This window comes from Mauremys mutica, chromosome 19 (genome assembly GCF_020497125.1).
Source record: "Mauremys mutica isolate MM-2020 ecotype Southern chromosome 19, ASM2049712v1, whole genome shotgun sequence".
In the NCBI taxonomy this organism is placed as follows: domain Eukaryota; kingdom Metazoa; phylum Chordata; order Testudines; family Geoemydidae; genus Mauremys; species Mauremys mutica.
The window spans coordinates 19,394,588-19,419,984 of NC_059090.1; the positions used below are offsets into that span (position 1 = coordinate 19,394,588).

At 44.6% G+C, this 25,397-nt stretch overlaps 1 protein-coding gene across 5 annotated transcripts in view; it reads left to right on the plus strand.

Annotated features, from left to right (window-relative positions):
• Positions 1-21,712, plus strand: part of ACACA (acetyl-CoA carboxylase alpha) — a 190,010-nt gene extending 168,298 nt beyond the window's left edge. For all 5 annotated transcript variants that reach the window (XM_044993768.1, XM_044993769.1, XM_044993766.1 and 2 more), the window contains 4 exons: positions 5,803-5,957; positions 7,214-7,384; positions 16,009-16,145; positions 17,939-21,712. In XM_044993768.1, coding sequence (XP_044849703.1) covers positions 5,803-5,957; positions 7,214-7,384; positions 16,009-16,145; positions 17,939-18,065 — 590 coding nt within the window. In that variant the 3' untranslated portion in view covers positions 18,066-21,712. The remainder of the gene's footprint in view (positions 1-5,802; positions 5,958-7,213; positions 7,385-16,008; positions 16,146-17,938) is intronic.
• The last annotated feature ends 3,685 nt before the right edge of the window (positions 21,713-25,397 follow it).

A 25,397-nucleotide genomic window follows, 5' to 3' on the forward strand; every position in this document is an offset into this window, starting at 1 on the left:
ATTAGTCTGCACAGGGAGGGCAACTTCTCTGAAGTCTTCCTCTCTGATCGCAAGCTATAAAGCCTGCACACCTATCCCTGTGCAATGGATGGGAGGAGCTTCTCCTTCAGACTCGGCGTTTAGAAAGGCCACCTTTAGTTAACTGTTGTGGTAGCCTCTAGAAGCATCAGTCGGGTATTGGGGCCCCAGGCTGCCAGGTACCGTGCCTACAAATAACAAAAAGATGGTCCCTGACCCAAGGAGTACCCAATGCTTTCCAATATAGCTAGCTCCTTACGTGGGCTAGTGGTAATAGCTTAGCACAGTGGGGCTCAGAGTTGGGTGACCCTTTTCTGTTCCTAGCATGGGTGTGGATAGCAGAGGAACACTCCGGTGAAGTTGTGTAAGCGTGAACCAGACAGCCGGAGCCCTGACAAAGAATCCAGACAATATTTATCTCTTTCATTTTGTGAAAACGTTTGGGGGCAAGTATTTCCTATTCCGAGGTAATAACCCGTTTTTCCTGACTTGTGTTTGTTGTATTTGAATGGAGGCTGTTGGCTTATTCATTCCTCTCGTTTTGCGAAATATAGAATCATGATACAGTGATAATCCTTTTTTATTTGTAAAGTGCCAGCCCCACTATAGTGGGGTGCCCTGCCTCCCACATTTCCCACGTGCAGTCCCACTTCCCAGGAATGCAGTCTAGTGATCACGGAATTGGTTTTCTGGTTAATATGCCTAGCGCTGCCACTAACTCACTGTGGGTGAAACTCGCATGCAGGCAGCCACACAATCAAAGTAAACAAGCTTTGTGCAGGGAGCTAAGAAGGGGCTGGGGGACAGAAGATACACCCCCTACAAGCTGGGGGCATGCCATGGGCTGCAGCACAGCCCGTGTGAGCACTGCTCCAGCCTCTTGTTGGAGTAGAAACCAGTGCCCCGTGCTCCTTAATTCCTAGACCACCCAAGTGCTTCCTTCCCTGCTGGCATACTTGGAGCCGGCATGAAGCTTACCTCCCCAGCATGCCACCGTGCACAGCTGTTCCATTCATGCAGGGATTCTGTGGTGTTGAGGGCTTTGTGCAAGACCCCCACCCTGACAAACTTTGGGAAAAGTTACTTACCCTCTGTATTTCAGTGTTGCTTCTGCAACACTCACAGCGGTGATTGTCAAGCTAGTTTTAAAGCACCTTGGTATAGCTGGACAAAAGATGATGTAGAATTATAAAGTCTTATTGTAATTGTTGCTATTATTAGAAGATAAAGGCTACAAAACAGTAACATCTTTACATGTCTAATACTGGGATATCCAGCTGCTGTGGTCAAATCAAAGCTGTATATATTCATACATACCCACAATCATAGACTATCAGGGTTGGAAGGGACCTCAGGAGCTCATCTAGACACCCCCTGCTCAAAGTAGGGCCATTCCCCAGACAGATTTTTTTTACCCCAGTTCCCTAAATGGCCCCCTCAAGGATTGAGCTTACAACTCTAGGGTTAGCAGGCCAATGCTCAAACCACTGAGCTATCCCTATCCTTTCCTGCACATCTGTGTTTGTATACACATAAACATGCACACATTTTATTTATATTTAAATATATACACTCAAAAACTGTAAAGTAATCTGCAAATCCAAGCCAAAACTCTCATTCACGATTTTATGGCACAAAACCCAGTGCAAACAGAATAGCCCCAGGCTCTCTGTTAGGACAGTGTCCTGCATCCCCTGCCAGCTTATGAAAGTCACAAACTCCCTTCTTAATCTTAAAAGAAATCTTCAGTAAGTTTGTGCATCTCACCTGCCACCACAGCTAATATACCTCTTCAAGGCTGAAATGAATTTAGATTCCAGTATTTTTCCTCCACCCACCCTTGTATCTTCTTACTGTTCATGGAATATCAGGAAGGGACCTCAGGCGGTCATCTAGTCCAACCCCTTGACAGATTTTTGCCCTAGACCCCTAAATAGCCCCCTCAAGGATTGAACTCACAACCCTGGATTTAGCAGACTAATGCTCAAACCACTGAGCTATCCCTCCCTCCCTCTATTAATAGCTTCATGCACTATCTGCCTATAGAGCTGCTGTACTACATGTATTTGTCTTTAAGTATAGCAATTTTTAGAATGTTTTTTCTTTAGTGTATACATCTATTGGTAACCTATCTCCATACACACAGCTCTGTAATGGAAGGCAGTGTGGCCTAGTGGACAGAGCACTGGCCTGGGGCTTAGGAGACCTAGGTTCTCTGCTTGCTGTGGGTCATGGGCAAGTCACTTCTCCCTAGGCCTCTAACAAGTGGGGATAATGCTACTGACCTTCTGGGTAAAGCGCTTTAGGATCTAGTGATGTAAAACACCATTTGGGAGCTATTCTAATCATTTTAAATTTGACACTTTGATTAAATATTCTTTGATAAGTCAGCTGTTTCTTGAGAACAAAAGAAGTGCCTGACTCTTTCTTTCTTTTTTTTTTATCACCTTTCTTGCTGGGGATGGAGACTTTTGGATGGAGACTTCTCTTTCTGTGAAATAAAAATAAATAACGCCCTGGCTTTCTGAAAAACCCTGAGGCTTCAAGATGTGGCTAGAAAAGAAAGAAACCCATTCCAAGATATTTAATTGTACAGGGGGCTTACAGGATTGATCGAGAGCTTAGCTTTTTACAATAGTCCAGTGAATAAGAAATGCTCCTGACAAACGATCAATGATAGGATAATCACTCTTTATCCCCCCCCTCCTCATTGTTACCTTCTTTCTTTCAGGAGAACAGGGTTCAGAAGTCAAAAATCTTTATAGACGCTGCTTTTAAATTAAGCAGAAAATAGACATTGACATATTTGTTAATCTCACCTAAATCATTACTGGGCCTAGCTGGTTTGTCTGTACAAGAGAGTGGCAGACAGCCTAGAATACATGAGTGTTCCTGGCTTCAGTGCAGACACTGCCGTTTAAAGTGTACAGAGAAACATGAAGTTAAAACAATTCTTTTTTAAATTCTTCAGCTATAAAACACCAGAGCATCCCCACCATCATTTAACATGCTTACATTGAAGGCCTGAGCTGAAAATTTTACTGTATACGTGACCTGCGATTTTACAAAGCAGGGACACAGTCTGCATATGGCCTCGAACTTGCTAACAGAGCAGCTGTGCTGTCTGTGGTGCTGACTCCGCTTTGGCTGTGTTCACAGCTGCACTCTGCTCCAGATTGATTCCAGACCCTGGCCCTTTCAAACTGGACCGTTTCTGTGGCATTGTACGGCCCAGAGGAGTGACGGTCACCTTCCGCATCACCCAGCCAGGAAGCATGACAGCCTGACAATAGCTGATCTCCTTTCATTACATTTAATCCCATTGACATGGCTTCGCGGACAATAAAGAGCAGAAAGCTGGTGGCGTTCACAGAGCCCGACTGAGGAGACGCCAACAGTAAGGAAAGGAATGTTGTCCAGTGGCTAGAGAAAGGGGGCTGACAGTCATGTCTCCTGGTTTTTATTCTCTGTTACTAGGTAACTCACTTAACCTTTTTCTGCCTCACTTTCCGCTCTGTACAGTGTGAATAATTGTGCTTGTATATCTCCCAGGGGCATTGCAAGGTGAAAGGAATTGACATGTGTACAGCCTTTTCCTTGCGGGGGAGGGGAGAGGCAGGTGCTATAGCAGTGCAAAGGAGGCTCATTGTTTACTAGGGCTTCCCCACCCACACGCTAGCTAAAGCTGTGACCCTACAACAGGAGCTTCACAGCCTCTGCTCAGGTTAAAACCTCCACATTTCCCCCGAGCGTCTGGTAGCACGTAATTGGGCTCAGCTTGCGCTCTGTGCTCGAATCGAACCAAGACTGGCGTTAAGTCCCCTGCCTCCGCACAAGCGCCTGTTGTGCGCGGCGTCGTGTGGCCGGGGGGAGAGTTAACCTGCTCTCCTTGCACTGGGCTTGGGGCCAGTCTTGCCCTGCAGGGAGTGAGTGCAACTTCAAAGGAGCTGCACCTGCTTACACCAAGGCCAACTGTGGCCCGTTGGCTGAGCAGGGGAGAATTCAGGTGCTCAGTCCCATGGTGGAGTGGTTGCTTTTAGGAATTATTTTAACAAGTCATTCTCGGTGGGGAGGAGAGAGACGCTTTTTAGGTCTCGGTTGAAAATGAGTTTGGTTGAATCCTGGTCTCGGTTAATCCACGGTGCAAAGCCACCTCACAGCTCTATGCTTTGTATGAGACTGTCCCCTGGCTGGAAACAGCAATGGGCTGCTGCAAGACAATACGTAGCAACTTTGGCAGCGCAGTCGTGGGCAGAATCATAGCCCACCTTATGCCTTGCTCAGTTCGTTCTTCTGGTTTCTTTCACAAAGCTGCGTTAATCCGAACGCTTTAATTTCATTTCATGGAAAGCAATATAATTTCATTTTGTCCACAAACCTTTAAAATAAACAAAAATAAGAGCTCAGTGGGACAGTGTCATTTTGACACCTTTGTCGTCCTATTCTCCAAGTTCATATGGGATCTATCGCTAGACCGTGTGCCTTGATTGACAGCAAGTAACTTAAATGAGTAAAGTGTTTTGTGACCTTTTTGCAATATCTCTGAATGTAACTTGTGCCGCCTCTGTAGTGAGAGTGTGAAAACTGATAGGTACTAGTAGGAAACAAATGCTAGGAAAGTGTAAAGTGTGTGTGTGTATTTGCATTAGACATTAATTTTGTCTGTAGTTTTAGAAAACTATAACACTCTGAGACATTGTTAATTTATGGGAATAAGTCCTGTCGTTATGTCTCCTAAATCATGGCTTAATTCATTGGCATTTAAATCATGTTAGCAGAAGCTTTCTGTCACTTGCTTTAGAAAGGTTTCTTGCTAATGTAGTTTGACTGGCCAGTGCAGATCAAGCAGTACCATTTTTCAGCCATTTCTAGGGAACATTGCAGGAGCGTTTCTCAGAGCCTCAAAACTGCCAGGTGTTGATAAGGCCTAATGGAGGTGCATGTAAAAGTGAAAGGAACTCTAGGTGGGAATGCTGTTACATCTGAAAGAACGGGAGTTGAAACCCAGCCTGGTGATACTAATCGCTGATGGTCTGAGCCAATATTATAGATTTGTCTTTGCCAGATGGCTCCATCAATACTGTAATCAATAAGGCGTTTGCCTTCATGTAGTATGAGATGACACTTCCCGTCGTGCTCAGGAATATCTAGTCCTGCCTGTCTTTCTAGGTGAGGCTGCTAACTTTCCAAACCAGAACCTGGCCGCAAGCTGCAGCCTCCACAGGAACCTGGTTTGATCTACACTAAGCTCTGCCCCTTTTGTTGTTTCCTGTTTGACAACTCTGCCCCGAGGCCACCCAGCAAGTCATCGCAGAGCTGGGATTAGAACGTAGAACTCCCAGCTTCCCAGTTCTGTGCCTGAATTTCCAGACCACACTGCCTCAGTAGTTGCAGGAGTTCTTGGAAGCTACATTGTTAGAGAGGAGCCTGGGAAGGTAGCCGTAAAGAGAACGCAGAACAAAAAGCAGAGAGGAAGAACACAGTTTGGACTGTGTGCTTGGACTGCCTAGCGTTTCACAAGTCCCTCATGGACTAAAAATGCCATGTTAAAGAATGTTGCTTATTATCAACTACTGGGAAACCAAAAGCCAAAGGGCCAGTCCAGAGTGGAAATGTTACCACCCCCCCGCCCCCCTCCCAAAAAAAGCACCTAAGCAACATACTGTGTTGAGATTGTGTAAAATGTGATTACAGACAATAAGCAGGAGGTCGGTTGGTCTGCCAAAGCTGGGGTTCTTTGCACACACCTGTTTTAACCCTTCCACGGTCACTATCTGATTCCAGGCACCCCAGAGCTAAGCCCAGCTGAGCGGAAGGAGCTGGAGACCAAGCTGAAGGAACGGGAGGAATTCCTAATTCCCATTTACCATCAGGTAGCGGTGCAGTTTGCTGACTTGCATGACACGCCAGGCCGGATGCAGGAGAAAGGTGTCATTACTGTAAGTATAATGGATCCTTTCTTACAATTCCTGTCAAAAGGCCCAGCACGTGTACATGCACTGAATGCAGCCAAGGAAATTGTCACAGCCTGAGATGAACAAGTGCAGCCATTTCTGAAATCTTCCAAGCCCCAGCCAGTTACTGATAGAGCAAAGCAGGATCAAAGACTCATGCACCCAGTAAACCTCATGCCCAGGTGCCCTCTCCCAATAATTCTTGCCACAGCAGTATCCCTCCCCAGTCCCACCCTCTGCCTGAGTTGATCCAGCTCCTTGACCTAGTATTAATGTTTTGTGCTTTCCAGCACCCTTACTTACCCCTACTGGTTTGTGGTCCCCCACTTTCATTTGTCAGCCTGCAACCAGCCAATCGATTTTAAAAAAGTTTCCCTTTCCAGTGGCAAACTCTTCATTTGCAGGCAGACAGGTAGGAAGTAAAGACACTAAATGGATGCACTCTGCGGTCTTTGGCTGACCTTGTTTGAGCAGCGAGTAGAACAGATGAGCTGTAGCAGAATAGTAAAGTCCAGCTCCGTTGCCGGAGTTTTAACCTGGGCTGAGTTAGTCACCCTGATGGCTTTCCAAACGCAGTCTGAACTGTATTTCCCCTGGGGAAGTTTGGAATGTGGACGTGTTGGGGATTTTTCCCTGAGGCTGCTTGTTTCTCATGATGTGTTGATAAATCAGTGTCCCCCATTGTGGAAGAGAAGAGAGTTTAGAAGGGAGTGGGTAGGACAGAGGTGCAGGAGGCCGGGTTAGTATGACAAGGTGGGCGGTTTCAAAGCTCAGCACTCAGAATACTTTTTGCCACTGTGGTTTTGTTTTGCAAGCAGCCTCATTGAACATATCCAAGCCTCTCCCCAGGCCCTGCCTTTATACCCGCTAGGGGCTAAGGGAGCTTCTCTGTGAGCTGAGGTGGACGTAAAGGTAAATGGGTATCGATCCACCAAAACTCAGCTCTCAGATTCCTCCTCCAAACCCAGTCTCCCCTCCCATGATAGACTCTCCCTTTCAGTCACCTTCCCACCCCAAATGGGCACAACATTCCTCTCCTCTCTTACATCTCCGTTTTCTGCCCAAGTGAGCCAACACACCCCAGCATGCACTGCCCTGCTACTTTGCTCCACCTCTGAGCCCCACTCTGATTGCAGTGGCCAGGTCCCAAGGATCCTGCTTTAATCTGTGGGAGTTAAATATGGCTCTGGGTTTTCTGACCTCACTCATTTCCCCTGCTTCACCATCTGGGTCTTGCGCAGGATGTTCTAGAGTGGAGAACCTCCCGTACTTTCTTCTACTGGAGACTAAGGCGCCTTCTGCTAGAAGACTTGGTCAAGAAGAAGATCCATGATGCCAATCCTGAGCTGACAGATGGACAGATCCAGGCCATGCTGAGGCGCTGGTTCGTGGAAGTCGAGGGGACAGTAAAGGTAAAGCAAAGAGAGTTTCCTAAGGCCATGCTCCCTCCCTGGTTGTACCCAGTTGAGTTCAGTGGCCTTGCAGCAAGGACAAACGGGGTCGCTGGTTCTAACAGGAATGCCCTGCAGAGACATTCCAGGTGGCTCCTTGAAATCAGGCTGCTAGGAACGACAGGGCAGCTGCATACCCCAAGGCCTAGGTTGTTCTGCATGAATGATGGGATGTGGGAAATGCTGGGTCTTTAGAGCAACATGGTTAAGTGTGAATACAGAATAGGTCTGAGGCAAAAGATTTTCACATTCAGTAGGTTTTCCCAAGTGTGGTTTTGGAGAACATACCATTGGCAGCCCATGTTCTTGCCTTCTGTTCTTTAAGGTCCTGGCTATTGTAGCAGAAAGGCTCCCCTTCCCTCCCCCCTCCACCCCCCCATACAGAGGTTATAGCTGTAAAATATCCTCAAGCACCTAAATTGCTTAGGCAGGATTTGTGTTTTCTGTAGGAGTGATGCATTCCAATGGGTGATGGCAGGATATACCATTTAAAAAAAAAGAACTAAGCTGCAAGAAGAGGAAAGTATGTTTGGAAAATTAGTCTGAACATGCTGATTGGGAGTATTAAGTATGAACGTGACATTTGTCTGCTATAGCTACTTAAACCACAGCCTCGACCCGAACTGTCTGCAAGGGTCTGTGGCAGAATTTCCAGCGGGAGCTGCACTAGAAGTTCTACCAGTGTAAAATGAGGCTTAACAATGGTGGGTTAGCTAAGTGCAGTGTCTTCTGCCTTGAAGAGGTCAGGGCCGGCAGCGCTGAGATTTCCTGGTGAACAGGAAGAGAGAGCCTGCTACGAAGAGCTGCTCTTTCTCTGGGCTTGGGCTAAGAAATATCACATTGACCCCCACCGTTGATATTACCTGGCCTTCTTGTTGGCAGCCTCCACAAAGGCCAAGGACTGAATGGGTCATGGAAACAGAACCCCCTTTTCCCCTCAGAGGTGGCCTCTCCCGGTCAGTGTTGGGACGGGATGTGGGGAGAGCTGCACACTGTACTATGTGATAACTCCGTGGGTCAGCAGAGGATCAGTCTTCAAGGCTGTCAATCCAGCCCCTTTCATAAGCACTAAATTCACATTTATAATGCAGGCTATCAGCGTAGTGGAAAGGGATTCTTCACTATGTAAAGGGAGTAACATAGTGGAAAGGGATTTGATATGTGTATATAATTAACGTTCTCCCCTGTCCCCATTGACTAAATGCAGTTTATGGGAAACTCTCCTATTAGTACACGTATTGGGGGTGGGGAAGAGAACATAACTAATTAGCCACTGGAATCCCCAAGAAAGTGAATTATTCTGTTTTTTCATCATTTGAAAGGCTGAAACTATATAGAACGTTCTAAAATGATGGCTCAGTATTTTTAATAAATACCCAGCTTGAATCATGTGAATGAATTAATTCCCCCCACACAGCCAATTGTGTGAGAGAGGGGAAAGGATCACTCTTGGTGTGAGACCTTTATATCCCAAATTTCAGTTCAGAGTGGGCATAGATTAGGCAGATCCCTGAAAAATGAGGGTCTATTACAGAAGGTGTTGAAGAGCCTTATGTACAGCAAAGACTGTCTGCCTTTCAAACAAGGCACGCTTTGGCCAACGGTGTTACTGCTTCTCTGCAAAATAGCTCATGTTAATTACTTGGGTAAAACCCCTTAACAATGAAAATGTGTTCCCACGCTTTCCCGTTTCTTTAGGAAAATTTCTTCTCCTTTCTGAATTCTTGTGTCATCATTCAGCCCCTCTTGTCCTCCTCCCCTTCCCCACCCCAGAAAGGAAGAGGAAACGCCAAAGGGATTTCTGAGACACTGTGACAGTCTGAGTGAGTGATGCAATTCTTTTGTTTCCCTTGGAGAAGTCAGTTCTGGTGAATTCTGGTATTGTAGTTGAAACCACTGGAATCGCCAGCTTGCAGATAGTGTGGTGTTCTTGTCTGCTGTTCGAGTGCAGAGATTTAGAAAAGGTTTGGAAAGAAGAAGTCAGAGTTGGAATTTCAAAATCTGTTGAGAGCTATTGGGGGAAGTTGTGATGTCCCTACAAAAACTCAGAGCTTACTGCATTTGGCTGTATCAGTCTCATTAAATGTACCCCATCTGGTGCGCAGCCGGTCTACTTCGCCAAAAGATTATTATTGGCAGCATGATTCAATAATACTTACAATGAAACTGGCCACTAGTACAAAAGATACAAATTACTAAAAACTATTATTAATTTGTACCCAACTAGCATCTAAAGGCACCAACTATATCCAGGGCATCATTGTGTTTGGTGCTGTCCAAACACATAGTAAAAGGGAGAGCCAAAGAACTTACAATCTAAATAGACAAGACAAAGGCTGTGACATTACCCCCCCCCCCCCCATTTTATAGACAGGGAAATTGAGGCACAGACAGCTTAAGTGACTCCCTAAGGTCACACACACAATCTGTGATCTAGCCAGGAACTGCTGGACCCAGATCTCCTGAGTCCCAGTGCCTAAGCCCCAGGACCATCCTTTCTTTCTAGTTGGGGTTAAACATTGTGGGAATAGATTCTCTTCTTTTACATCTAGAGATCTGTATAGAAGTGGCTGCAATGTGGTTGTAATACCCTCTAATCACTGCTTGGTATTTTAGTAATGTTTATACAAGTCTAAGACATGAATAACGATATTTGGTATCTAAATAGCACCTTACAAATGTTCATTAATGCTTGAAAAAGCGGCCCAAAGCCTGGGCTGATAGTCCCATCTTAGAGAAGGATGCACAAGGCAAAGAGAGGTCCAGTCACTGCGATGCTGTTCTACCTACATTGCACACGGTGTTTCTATCCGTCACCAGAGCCTGTTAAGGAAAACCACTTCCAGCTCTGTAGAGCAGTCTCCTAAAGCCCCTTCTGAGCCTCTGATGTAGAAGCTTGGGGTGGGGGGAAGGAAAGGAAAGGGTAGTACTGAATAATGTCCGAAATCTTGCACTGTGCCAGCAGTATTGGGAAAGGATCTGTTATCTTTATGCAGTTCTTGGTTTTTTTCCCCAAAGGAGTGATGTGCCGGTCTGGCACTCATACCTACGTCTTGCAAACTAGGAAAGCAGTACAGCGGTGTCTCAAACTTCCTCTGGGGCTGTCCATAAGCTGCGTCTCCTTAACAGGCTGCTAAAGGTGGTAGAGAGAGGCGGGGGCAGCTCATGAACAGTAACTCTTTCATGTTCCGGCCCATTGGCTTTATTTCCTCTGATCATTTTGTTGTTAGTTTTTCTTTCTTTCCTTCCTCTTTTTTTAAATTGTGCCTGAATTCTGAAGTGGGCGATCTTTGAAAAAAATCTCTGAAGCTCCTGTTTGAGACTTTAAAAATAAAATAAAATAAAAATCTCCAACACTCTGGGGCTCTCAAAGGGGAGGAGAAGAAAGTTTTCTCTGGGGGGCAGCAGGCTTTCCAAGGTAGTGTCTGAGCATCTTTAGAAGCGGGCATCTCGTTAGCTAATACATTACACCAATCAAGGAGAGTTATCTTAAGCCACAATTAATCTGCTCCCTGGCATATGTTGATAGGAAAGCATCATGCTGTTTCTTAATTAAAAGCAAACGGATTAAAAATGATTAATAAGAGTATTAAATATTCTCCTAAACTAAAAGCTTTGGGATTCTTGGGTAAATCTAGCTTTACGCAGGTCTGCAAACCAAAAGGCATTTACTGATGGGGTTTTTTTCCTTCCCCTGAAATCCTCATAAGTGCCCTACTTTGTATGCAGTGGGCATTTCTTTCACATCTAGCAGCAGAAGCAAGGAGCAAAAACTAGCAAGTTTGAAATAATAATGAAATAAGCAAAATGTGGAAGCTCTAGTGACATCACTGTTTTGAGATAACTAGATACATAGTGCTTAGAAAAAATCCCAGTGTGACACCGTAAGGCCCTGATCTCCGCCCGATACTGAACATGGCCAGTGTTTATCATACTCAAAAAATATCTCACCTTGCTGATTTTCAGTACCCCAGAAGCCTTTCCACTTACCCTCAGCCCACTGGATGCCTATTGGATTGTTGTTGTTGAGTTGCTCGTGAACACAGGCCTATACATACCGTGCTTTATTCTGGGTATGTACGTGTGCTAGCCTGTGATGGATGAGGTTCCTCATGCATATGGGTCTGCACCACTGAGACAGTGGGTTGTTGCAATAGGGTGGCTCTAGGGTGACCAGACAGTAAATGTGAAAAATCGGGATGGGGGTGGGGGTTAATAGGAACCTATATAAGAAAAAGACCCAAAAATTGGGACTGTCCCTATAAAATTGGGACATCTGGTCACCCTTGGTGGCTCGTAAGTGCTAGGTTGCACCCCCTGGTGTGTTGTTCTGGGATGATACTTGTGTCAACACAGGAAAAGAGAGCATTTGTGGGTTGTGGAATGGGAAAACTTGCACAGAATTCCACGGGCTTAGGAAATTGATACAAGATTAAGGAACAGACATGAAGCTTGTCAATCTGGATGTGTCTATGTTAATTTATTGATATGAATAAGAAAAGGTTACCTTGTGAGCAAAGAGTAAACCATACTCCTAGCAAGCGTGTTGCTCTAGAAGTATGAAATTCATTCAGAGGGCAACAGGGTCTCGGATCAGATCCCGACCTTAGAAGAGAGCATGCTGCAGCTGGTGGGGGGAAAACCTCCCGTAGTTGCAGGCTATGTGGAAAATGAGAGAAACATTTTCACTCAGTCAGAGGTAGCTATTGTACTGAAAATATTTTACTGTTTCTGCAACAATGTTAATGTTTTCCAAACAAGCGTATTCATCTGCCCAACACTCGGGTGAGTTCAGAAAACTTTTCCTTTAGGCGAAGAGACCCATAAAACACACAGTCTACCAGCCCGGACCCATTTTGGATTAGAAAAATATCATTGCTATCATGTGTTAGGCACATGTGTGTTGGTCATCACCAACGTGAACATAGATGCTTGAAGTGGTGCAGTTTTTCGATAGCATGTAATGTGTCACCGTTATTGGGCATCCAATCTGAAAAAATCATTAAAAGAGCCCCATCACTCAGAGAAACAGTCTAATTTTGACCAAAATTGGCAGAAAGTTTTTAAATACAATTGATAATGTAACTCTGTACTCAAAATAGCGCTGTTTTGGAAAGTTTGAGAAAGCATTAGCCCAGGTGATCCATTTTCTCCTGTACTTTTTTGTCTTTGGTTAAAGCACAAGTCTGTCATATGACAGTATGAGCTGCCTTGTACCAGGGAACACATCAAAATATTCATCATTATTTCTAGCATAGACTGCTTTGAGAAAAATTTTTGTCTCATGTTTTTAATGACGTTACGCTGATAATACAACCCCCTACTTCTTAACTGTAAAACATATTTTCTATGTTATCGTTTTGGCTGGAGACGTAAGTCTAAAGCACGCATGGTACCATTGTAATTATCTATCACTGAATACAATGGCAATACATGTACATTGCTTAAATAGTCGTAATGACTCTTAGTGCAAGGGCTGTAGACTGGCTGGTATAAATATATCGTGGGAATAACAAAGTTAACGCATGTACTCTTACGTAACCCCTCCACATAACTATGAGCTACAGCCTGCCTAACACAGCACCCCTATGACCTATGTTTACTCACTCAAGTAAGCACAGTAATGAGCAGACACTTGAACCATGTCTACTGCCCCTCAGAATCTCTCTGATGTGTTCAATGCGCTGTTGCTACACAAGTCAGTGCCACAGTTGCATGCAGAGGAGACCATCGTGTGTGGCCTGTGGTATTTGCATGTCCTTGTTGCACAGGTGCGCTCACAGCTACTCTGTGGGGCTGGCTTCTGGTGCAGAGGGCAGCACCCTCATTTTAGGAACAAAATATCCCTTGCTCTCTATCAAACTGCCATTGTTGACAGAGGCTGCTTGATGATCCTGGAGTGTTGCATGACTCCATATGTCTGACTGACAATCTGCATGGGTCAAGTGCTGCCTGAAGGAGGCCGTTGGTGGTGGCAGTTTCTCTTTTGTTTTGAAGTATCAGCTGCAGTGTGTCAGTAACCTAACTGCAGGCTGTTCTTTAGAGGCCTGCTCCAATCACCTACAGGGTGGAAAGGGCAGAAACACTCAGACCTGGTCACATGGCCCAGGTGGTACAACAAGCTAGAAGGGAGCTATGTATCTGCCTGTTGATAGCGTCATAGATGAGGAGCATTACTTTGACATCATTGCATGGATGGACCTGACCTAACCAGAGAGTTCATGAAGACCCAAGCAGGAGTAGAACCAAGCAGCCCTTTCTCAGTATCACTAGCAAGGGTTGAAGGCGGGTAACTGCAGTCCTAACATGCAAATCCCCCAGGTAGGAAGTGCTGGCCCTTTTTATGAATTTTTTTTGGCTTGGATGCCCAATAACTTTGAAACACGACATGTGCTCGAAAACTGCTCCACTGCCAGAATCTGTGTCCACCCACCAACTATCTCCCTAAAATGGGCTAGCAATGAAATTGTTCTAGTTGATGGATTACCCTAACTCATTAATAAGACCCCCTTTTTAAACTGACGGGTAGACTTAGACGATTGTCTGCAGGTCTCAGGCCTGGGATTCCTTCTGTCGTCTTGAGTCAGAGACCAAATCCCTGGAGAGGCAGGACCATGCTGGGCCCATGGGAAAAGAGGAAATGGCCCTATGGTGCCTGTTTTAAAATACCCGCTACGGGGCCAGTCATGAGTGCTGAAGCGGTTTAGCATTGTTTTGCTTTCTGATGCATTATGTTCCCCTGTAACACGACCTGCTCTACAGCAGGAATTGTCATGATGCTTATTTGGCTTTGTGAAGTAGTCAAGCAAGAGGCAATGCTGTTTCCCAGAGCCACTGAGAGGTGGGGGGTTTTTTTGTTTTTTGTTTTAACTGCACTCACCTCTTAAATTACTGTGTTGAGCTCATTGTCATTCTGACGTTGCCTTTGTAGTGATAACAGCGAAGGATAGTGCACCTTTAAATGACAAGCTTTGTGTTTAATTACCCAAATCAAATGACATAAATATGAATGAGCGCTAATGGTGGTACTTGGTTTTTCCGGAAACCATTAACAAAACGATTCTTAAATGATTTGTAAAGAAAATGAGAGGAGAAAAGAGGAGCGAGAAGGCTATTAGGCATCTAACACACTCCTGAATTATTATATAGTCAACTACCTAGCAAATATCAGGCTAAATGATCTTGCAAAAAAAAAAAAGTGATTTGTGGCTGAGGCTTTTCATGGCTGTAGACACCTTGACCTGTTGTGTTATGCTCACGGCTACTAAAATGGGGGTTAGGTGTCTTGGTTGGTTATGGACTCAAGCCTAGTTAGAAGACTGACAAAGTGCTGCAGTGACATGTTCAGTTTCTCTTAGACTTCCACTAGGGGCCATCATGATCCTTTAGTCTGACCTCCTGCACATCACAGGCAACAGAACTTCACCCAGTCATAGACCCGTAATCTCTGGCTGAGTTACTGACATCACATTGCAGACTCCACCATTTACTCCAGTTCAAACCAGTGACCTATGCCCTGTGCTAAACAGGAACGTGAAAACCCTCCAGAGTCTCTGGGGGAAAATTCCTTTCCCTTGTAAACTGCCCCAAAGAACTGCTGCTTTGACGTGGCAGCGTGTGGGTAATAAAGGAGTTTGTTTTTTGGAAGTACCGCGTCTCTTTGAGGAGCCTTTCTTTATTAAACAAAAAAATAACAGAAAAGTAAAACTGTTGAGGTTTTTCAGTGGCAGTGAGGAGCAGCTAAATGCAGGAGCCAAGGTCTTGCAGGGAGCTAATGGAATACAGTTTGGGTATTGCTGTGCCTCGTTCCCATATCAGCAAACCCTTCCATAATCTGGTACAACAGATGCTCTGCTCCAGAGAAGCCAAGTGCCAGAATACTGGTTGTGTGTGCTGCTCTAGTCCCTTTTAGGAGAATCCCACTTTCTCCTAAACTTGCTGGAACTTCAAACATAACTAAAAAAAATACACAGCCCCTCCCCACTTAGCACTAACTATAGCAGAGACAACAAGTACGCTGGTGCCTAAGAGCACGTTTGCCTCCTTGTGTATAGGGGATGATGGATGTGTGACCGCTAGTTGTGCTAGACTGGGCCTGTCGCTGAGAGGAGCCCTCCGTGAAAGCTCCAGGGAATGGGCCCTGGGTGTAAAATAGAGCTGGTTGAAGAGGTTTTCGGAAATTGTGGGTAAAGTTTGTCATTCCATTGCCTCGTGAGAAAGAAGAGGGCACCAGCCCTCCGAGCAGAGGCACCTAACCCACAGCGCTAAGTGCTTGAAACGGTGGAGCTCCTGCCTCCATGGTTTCCATTCAATCACATGTTAAGGAGGGAGCTACAGAACAAGTACATCATTCTCTGACTTCTGCTAATTGTTAGTTGCATTCCATAGCCATAAAAGTTAACTGCACCAGGAAATCACAAAGGCTCTTCTGCCTAATATTTTACCCACGGTTGCCAGTAATTGCTAATTAAATTTCAGAAATGGTAGCGTTGGGAGCAGGCTAGTGCAATCTGTCACTAGAAGTTCCATAGGACCCCAGTGCACATTCTGGAACCATTTCAGCGACACTTGCTGTTTGTTTGCAGGCATATTTGTGGGATAACAATAAGGATCTAGTGGAGTGGCTGGAGAAACAGCTAACAGAAGAAGACGGCATTCGCTCAGTGGTGGATGAAAACATCAAATACATCTCCAGAGACTACATCCTCAAACAAATACGCAGGTAAGCCAACGCCTGATTTCCCACAACGAGGCAGCGCGCTAGAACGAAATCCTCACCCCCACTTTAGTAAGTAAAAAAGCTCCTTCTAATTTCAGTGGTGGGCTGTGTCTACATGAGGGCTTTTGTCCCCTAACGTTTTCCACGCTTGCTAACCGTTGCAGCTCTGAGGGTGTTATAGCAATGACAGTATTAATGCATAGGACTGTTGTCATCTAACCCGTCTAGGACGAGGGCTAGAGATCCTGCAGTGGGAAATTTGGGGACAGGGAGCCCTCGTATAGGCAATAAGACCAAAGCAACTACAATTTGGCCCTCAAGGGCTCAGTCCCGCCAGGTAATTATATGGCCTGCCTCACTGCAGTTTCAGAACGCCACGGAATTTGTGAGGGGTTTAAATAAAGGGAGAGGGTGAGGTTGAAATCAAGTTTTGTTTTTTAAATACATGCACTTAGCTTTAGTAAAAGCCCTCACGTTGTTAAAACTGAGCGAGTTTTAGAAATCAAACCTGAAACGTTTTTCTTGTCTTCATACCAAGTTGATTGGATACAAAACCTAACCGTGACATTGCTTTTACAATACATTTTCAGTGTTGGTATCATTTGAGTTCAAGGTGCCTGTAGTCCGTGAAAGCCCCTCAGCTCAGAGGCCCTGCTTCAGCCCCACTGACATTAAGAGCACAGGTTGCTGAACAAGGTCATGGAAGCCCCAGTAAATCGGGTTAATACTTGTGCTGTTCCCCATATTGATACAAATACAGGAAAATTAAAGTGGCTCCATTCTCTGCATTAATGTGAGTGGGTAGTGAGGAAAGCTCTCTGAGCTACACTACCCTATTGTCTCCTGCTAAAGGCTTAGCAGATATTGGGTAGGGTAGAGTATTGCAGCAGGCCGCCTTGGATAGGTTTAGAATTTCGTCTGTGTCTCAGTCTCACCTAAAGGATGAGTTCTCTGTTCCTTTCCCCAAATCCTTCTGCTGCTCAAGTACAATAGTACAGAATATGCTTTCTGCACCCCCTCTTTTCTCTGGGGAAACTGGACCCAGCTTCTAATGTCCTTTTGGTTCTGATTAATTTTCAACGATCATGCAGCAGGACAAAGTGCACAGTGGAATCCAAATGTCGACACTATTTTCTCTCGTGTTAGGTACCAAAATGCAACTTGATTATAGACTGGAAAGCCTCCCACGTCTTGCAGCCTTTCCCCAAAACACATAACTAGAGTTAGAGGGGAGTGTGAGGTACCCAGTAGTGACTGTGAGCTGGAGCCAGACAGCTCTTTAAGTCACATTTCTGGAAAAGAGAAGGTATCCTTGGGAGCAGCCTTCTAGATCATGGAGCGTGAGTCTCGCATCTTCCTCTCTCTGCCCATTACAATCCTTGACACTGCCCTGAGTTTACTCTTGGTTGTGCAAAAGGCATTTTGAAGAGGACGTGTCCCCTATCAGGGAGAGTCCCACCCCCTCTGGCATCCACATGTACCTGAACTCCCTTATGCGTCTGTGCTAGAACTGTGCATCGCTCGGTGCTGAGACACTGTCCTCTTAGTGAATCTAAGATCTGCTTGAGCTTAGTTCATAATAAACCTCTTGCTGGCTTGTCCAGACACTGTTAAAGATCCTCTATTTCAATTACCCTTTAGAGCAGGGAATGAGATTGGGTGAAAATGTTTGGGCTTAGAGAAATTTAGCCAGCTGAGTACAGCCCAGTGTGCAAACTCTGTCAAGTTGTGCCAGGAGGAAGGAGCTAGCGGTTGGGGTGAGATGGGGGATGTTGCTAAGCCTCTTGTCTTTGCAGCTTGGTGCAGGCCAATCCTGAGGTTGCCATGGATTCCATCGTCCACATGACCCAGCACATATCCCCTACCCAGCGAGCTGAGATAGTGCGTATTCTTTCCACAATGGACTCGCCTCCTTCAACATAAGAGGATCCGGTTCCCGCCCTCTTCCCTTTCCGGTGACAAAAGGCTCAGTTGTGACCACTGTACTGAGAAGCGGCAGCAAAAGGAAGGATGGTATTTTTCATTTTTAAAATCAGACTGACCAGAGCGAGCGCACACTCTGGCCCCAAAGACATAAGGAAAACAAACTGCTGAGGAATTAACTTATGGCTGGCTGACTGTACCTTATTTATTTAACGACGAGTGACTGGACCAATGCATCAGCTAGCTGTCTGGCTGCCCTCTGCAAGCAGTAGGAAAAGACAATGAAGGGTACCGTGGTACCATGAGGTCTTAGAGCAGCAAAGTAGGGGCTCTTACACTGTGCCCCTCTCCCCCTGCATCGTTCTGGTCCTTCCCCTCCCCCAGTCTGGTGATGGTGGTCTTGGTTCAGTAGCCAGATGTGCCAGTGGCATCAGCAAGTAAGAGGCACTTGCTGCACCAGTGGAGTGCTGGCTGGGCAGGGGTTTGTTAAACGCACACGGGAAGATACAACAACGAAATGGGAAAATGGTGTTTGTGGTTCTGTTACGCAGGGGAGGAGCTAATCCTGCCCTCTCCTCTCCGATGGTCGCAAGTTTCACTACACGTCAGTCTTGGTTGTTTACTTAGTACCTGTTGTTTCAGTATTTTCATTCCAGGGGCTAGAGCGCAGGCTTTCGTGGTCTCAGATAGGGCAGAGATGAAGTGGTAGCCTGTAAATACTTAGGTTACAATTATTACTGTTATTTGCCATACCTCTAGGATCCAGTTTATGACAGTGTTAGCTTTTTCTATCACATGGGTTAATTCCAATCCCACCCAACTCTGGTCCCCGCTCTCATGTGGCTGCAGAAGGAAATTGATATTCTAGCTGCACATTCCCAGGCTGTAGTTAAGGTTGAGTTGGCAATTCCGTTACTTATTCATTCACTAGGTGTAGGAAGCAAACTCTCATTCCATAAAGATGGGGGGAAGTGGCACTAGTTAACGTCACAGGAACACTGACATTCAAACCAGCTCGCTGGCTCTTCATTTTTTGTACTTTTGTTACTGAAAGTGATGTTTTTAAAACAAAAAATTCAGCTGCTCAGTCTCTCGTGTGGACAGAGGCATTTCAGCGCTCGTTAGAAAAATGTAAATGGGAGTCTGGGTAATTTTGTAAATGACTTTTTTTTTAATTTTTGCATGTTTGTAACACCCCCCCCCTTAAATGTGTGGCAGTCCTCCATCCATGTACTGAGGAGCTAATTACTGTCTCCCATGGACTTGATTGCTATTACTGTAACAGCATGGTCTATTCAATCAATACTACACAACCAACAGTCACCTTGTTGGCAGGTACAGAATACACTTCAACAAATTATGTCAATGTTATTTTCTTTCTTGTCCACGCCACCAAATAGCTAATACTTATATTTTATTGTTCATTTGACAGACTGACATAGCTAAGTGAGGCTGCACTTTATCCAAAACTTTCTTGGGAAGTTTTTTTTTTTTTTTTAAAGGGGGATTTAAGTTTTACACACAACTAAGTTAAGATTACAGCACTGACCCCAGATCAGAATCAATCATTCAAGGAAAATGTAAACCTGAAATTCCCAGAAACATTCTGTTGAACAATACGTATGCAGAACTAATTTAGCAGACACAGAGGAGGCCTGGTAAGAATTTCATCATTGGGAGTTCTGCACAAGGATTTTAAATTGCTTTGGCAGCTAGGTTGATTGTTTTCCCCCAAAAAACAAGGCTGTATTTTTTACTGAGGGTTCCTGGTGGTGATATAAACCACAGCACAATACCAAGATGACAGCACATCATCTAGTCTTAATTATTGTCATAGGTATGGATGTGAAAAGTTGTATGAAAGCAGTCATGTCACTGAGGGCTTGTCTACACTTACCGAAGGATCGCTGCATCGGCGATCAATTTAGAGGGTCTTCATTAAACCCGCTAAATCAACCGCCAATCATTCTCCCGTCAACTCCTGTACTCCACCTGATCGAGAAGAGTAAGCGGAGTCAATGTTGTGTAGTGTGGACCCCACGGTAAGTAGATCTAAGCTACGGCGATTTGAGTTATGCTATTCACCTAGACAAGGCCTAATTGTCTTTACAAATAATTGTCTGATCTTCTACAACTTTTCTTTTCATAATTGAAAATCCAAAGTAACATGTTTCTCCAGAAACATATTAAAATTAATCAAATTTAATACAGTATAATTGATCTATTTAAATTTAGAGTGGCTGTTTGTCCCATAGCTACTGTAAAACAATATTATAGTGATGCTTCTACTGTATTATCACTTCCCAGCACTGTCAGAAACTGGTGTAAACCATAAAATCAACACAACTTTGAGGCAGCAGTTGTGCAAATGATGTGTTGACCAGATCCTCCCTCTTAACCATCCCAAAGACCTGTACCCTTTGTCAGGGCCAGTGAACATTCAACTGCAGCCAGATGTGTGATTTGTAGTACATGTAAGCTTGTAAAAATAGCTTAAATCCCTGCTGCCACATCCTCGCTGCTGCTTTTAGCAAGACAGGCAGCTTGTGTAGACACACCTGTGCTATGACCCCCCCCAGCTGCAGTAAAGACAGAGCCGTCCACTGCAAGCACAAATTCTCTCAACTACACCTGTACTAGTAAGAATTTATTTGAATGACCAACTGTTGGCCCTTTCCATTTTCTGTTGTAGCAAGATTTGTTGGTGAAGCTCTCAAAAATAAACCTTTCACCAAGAGTTACTTAATTGGTAGGCCCTGAAATTACATCTGCTTGTGTTACTGGCACTCTGATGTACTTAGCAACCGTATAAAAAAAACTGTACATACCGTAATCATTTGAATACACCCATTCTCATGCATTAAAAACAGTTCTCTGGTAGAGGATTCTGGAGCCTTTACGGGGTCTCACTGCTGATGCGTGTGAATCATTGCTCCACCAGTGTTGAGATACTAAAATAAAAGATTAGGGAGAAGCACTTTTCCATCCCACCCACTCATAGACAAGCTAGTGCAGCTTTGAGGAGCCTTGAAGATGCTTGTAAGCATTACAAGGCTATAGTTCTTCAGTGCTGTTCTTTATACAGGTTAGCGTATGAGGTAAGAGCTGGTACAGGTAGCACAGGCTAGGCTAGAAGCTGGTTATTTCTTCCAGCCTGACTCTGCAAGGTTAGTGCCTTCCTCCCAACTCTCCTCGCCTAGGAGATTCTGACAAGCAGACGGACACAAATTATTGCAAGGGGTAAGGGGCTGGTTTTGGCTTAATTGTCCTTTGAATGAAATGAACAATTCATAAAAACAACCACCTTGGTTTAATAGTAAATGGCTCCAACCTGCAAACAACCCTACAATTAATGTCTTAATTAAACCTGAAAGCATCACATAAAAGCCACTAGGCACAGACCTTGCCCAACGTCAAGCTCCACTTTTCATGTTGAGTGTGACAGCCAGAGGCTAAGACCATGCAGTAACTTTACCAGCAAACGAAGTATACGGTTACGTCCTGTTGTTGTACTATGCAGTTGGGAAAGGAGGCACCCTGAGTAAAAACCAAACCCTGGCCATGTTACTGCTGGACATCTATGGTACTTGCTGATGTATTTCACTTACCTCAAGTTTCTTTTAATAAAAAGAATCTGTTTAAGACTATTTTCATTGCTACAAGTGGAACCATGTATTCCGTACATGGGGGCTTTGGTAAGCGCTCCCTCTTTTAGCTCTACCTTAAATGTAATGGAGGCGGTTGTTAATGCACTGAGACTTATGTAGAAGGCACTAAAAGATGATATTGCATCACATTGTTAATGGCTGTAAGGATAGGACCAACCACCAGATCAAAACATCCTTGAATTCTGAGGAAGTTCAGACCCAGGCATGGGACCCTGCCGCTCAAGATGGACTGAACTAAAATAGCTCAAGAGCTTGGGTAAATTCACATCTAGACTGGGAGGTTCCGCTCTAGATCACTTCAAGAGTCTGGGCTGCTTATTCCGCTAGTGGGCTTGCGTGGCCACCCCTTTCATTCCACCTTTACTCAAGCTCCCTAGATCACACAGGTTTAAAATGTGTGCTAAGTCTGGGTAGTTCATGCGTAAGCCTGGGCTATGTGATACTTGTGCTTTTAAGTATTTTCACCTGGTCTCGTAAGTTGCCAGCCCTTTTCTTCATTTCATTCCCCTTTGTAACTTCTCACATCATGAAGCCAGAGGCTTAATTTGTCGCATCTATCGTTCCCATGATGTCAAACAACTCTAAAACGTGGATGCAGGAAAATCTGAGTTCTGAAATAGAAAAGAGTTTATAGTCAAACACAAATATACTCAGTGGAATATAAATCAAGGCCACATCCAGCACATTAACATTCTTGCCTTCTTGTTACAACACACAGGAGCTGATACTCCTCCATCAACACCATCAGCTTGGCTCTGAGAATGGCTGAACATTTCCCAGCGAAGCAGAAGGGGAATGAAATTGCACCTTGCTTTAATTTCACTTTTCTTTTTCACATGATCAGTTCCGAACAGTCTTTACCACATTGGTTTGTGGCAAACTACCGAATAGATGCTTTGAAGTGCTAGGAGTGATTCCTGGTCTAGATTTAAATCAATCTAGTGTTTTCCAGTTCTTGAAGCCTGTGTCTGCTTTACCGGTATTGGCAAACTAAGGGCAGAACTGTCAAGTCCACATGTGTCTGTTCTCAGTGCAGATAGAGAGAACGCAGTGAGTGGTGTACACCCATTATGCAGAACCATGAAAAGTTTGACTATAAATTTATTTCCTTTGGCATTCTGAACCGTGACCCAGCTCCTATACTAGATATACATTCATAGAAACTCCCACCCAGAGCTTCTGAAATTGAATTGCAAGTATAGCTAATTTAAATGCTTCCCCCCGCCAGCTAAGTTACAAACATAAATCCAATACAGACTTCACCCCACACAGGTTTTTTTAAAATCTCCACCTCTAATTAATGGCAAGTATTTAACACAATTTCAAACTGAATTGTATCAAGCCGGCAAACACACAAACCCAGCAGTTCCAGTTCTTTTCATGCATTTCGTGAACCAGAATCCTGAGGGTTAAAGACATAAATCACCCTAACAAACATAATAAAATTTAGAGGGGAAAAAACCTATTGAACTCCAGCAATGCATTTAAAACTCTTTAGCCTAAAATATCTACATATTAAAACGCTAAGAAAAGTACCAAAGCTGTAAGCTTTCAAAAGCCCGAGATCAAAGCGCTAATATCATCTTTTAATTTAAACCTTGTGTTGCATCAACAGTCTTAAGAGGGATGAGAGAGATCAAAACAAAAACTGAAACAAACTGTGGCTTTGTAGCTGTTTTTGTTTTAGTCTCTTCTCTCAATTTGGGCCACGAAATAGGTCAGCTCCATTACTGATCAGCCGTCCCACAAATATTTAAAACAAATTGAATTGCACACCCAATACCCATCACAATTACGCCAGGCACAATAACTAAATTAGCAATTCAACAAAATAATTGGAAATGCGATTCTCTCTATTCCACAGGCTCCCTCGGGGGTTTAGCCGATCTATGGGGGGAAAACTCCGCTTTACTAATTCTGCAGCTAATTAGAGACACACTTGTAAATGAAGTTGTTTGTCTGAAACTTGAAATTCTCTGCTGGGGGAGAGGAATAATTCAGACCCCCCAAAACACACTCACCTAGCTGATCTGCAAGGTTTTTCAAAGGGTGTAATGCACATACAGCTAGGAACTAATAAGCAGATCTATCAGGAATTAATAACGAATTAATATTCTATTGGGGAAAATCTTACTCGCTGTTAATTGGCAGTATTAGGAAAAGTTAGTGGAAACCATTCTGGTATCACTGTCCTTACGAATAACCATTTACACCTTTTGACCGTAAGATAGTCCTGCAATGAGAGCGGGAGCATTTTCTGCCAACTCTCCACACCACCCTGGCTACCATTCTGTAGAGACGGGGAGTCTACGACTAGCCACGGCCAGGTAGACAATGGTTCACCAGCTGTTAGGAAGCATTGTTGTAGAGAGCAGGACTCAGAAGCCTGGCTCCCCTTCGATTTGCTGTGTGACCATGACCTGGTCACTTGGTTTGTTTGTGCATCAGTGTAATCCTCTGCAAACTAGCCCTCGTACTCACCTGTCCCACAGGACTAATGATGGGCATAATTAGCATGCAAAGTCCAAAGCTGATACAAGCTCAGCATTACCACCACCACACTAGTGAGTAAAAGGAAAATGGAACTGGTAAAAGTTGCCTATAGACACAGACTTCTACAACTGCCAATATAGCCTGACCCTGGCAAACAGAAAGATTCACTCAATTCCTTTTCCAACTAAAGGCATGGCCCACAAGAACCATGCCCTACCCAGCACTGGGCAGCCACCATTAGCCCAATACTGGAGTCTGTAATCAGGACTGAATATTTAATAGAACGCCAGGGGCTGGGGTAGGTTTCTATTAAGGTTTGAATTTTGCAGGCCCATAGAGTCTGTGTTTAGGGGAGACCCAGGAAAGAAAGACTCCTTGGTTACAACATGGAAGTTGCAGACCAAACTGAATTCCACAACTTTGAGGTACTTACCGAGCATATGAAACACTTAGTCCTTGGGTAATTTGCCCTTTTTTGCTGTCGGAATAAGCTTTGCGTCCTAGCTGGTCTCTGCAGTAATTCACATTGACCACAGTAACACCTCCTAGCGAGGGCAGAGCTGATTAACTGCAGGCTGCCCTACCACTGGACTCAGCCAAGTAACCACTCGAGACACTCCTGGAGATGGCTCTGATTAGCCCCTACTCAGGAATTACACAGGCTGCGTTTCTCCTGCCAGCATATTCAAATCCTGGAAACGTACCATTTTCACATCAGGAATAAAGAACTGACCTTACCAGCAAGGCTAGCAGATGAAACGGGGTCCTTGCAGGCTAAACCCTCCTTTCTAAGGTTCCCTTGATATATCACACTAACCAGGTAGGGGGGAAGAAAAGCCTGCTTAAATGCTGATAAGTAAATTCAAAAGCATCCTTAGTAGGGCTTTGAATCACTCTTATCTCTTCAAACAATATGAACTAGAAGTTATCACATTTAAAGTGTTTCATGTGACCCTTTTCACATTACCTCCAGCTCTTCAAACCAAGTGCTGCAGCTACAGCTTTAAAGGACACAGGAGTCAAACTGAAAAGGAATTTTAAACTGGGCACGAACAGTCCCTCAAGTCAAAGCAACGTCATGCTACGCCGAGAAGAGACGCCGGCCAACTTGTTAGAGCAGCAAACTCCAACGTAGGATACGTGCATTTGGCTTCCATTGAAACATCCTTAA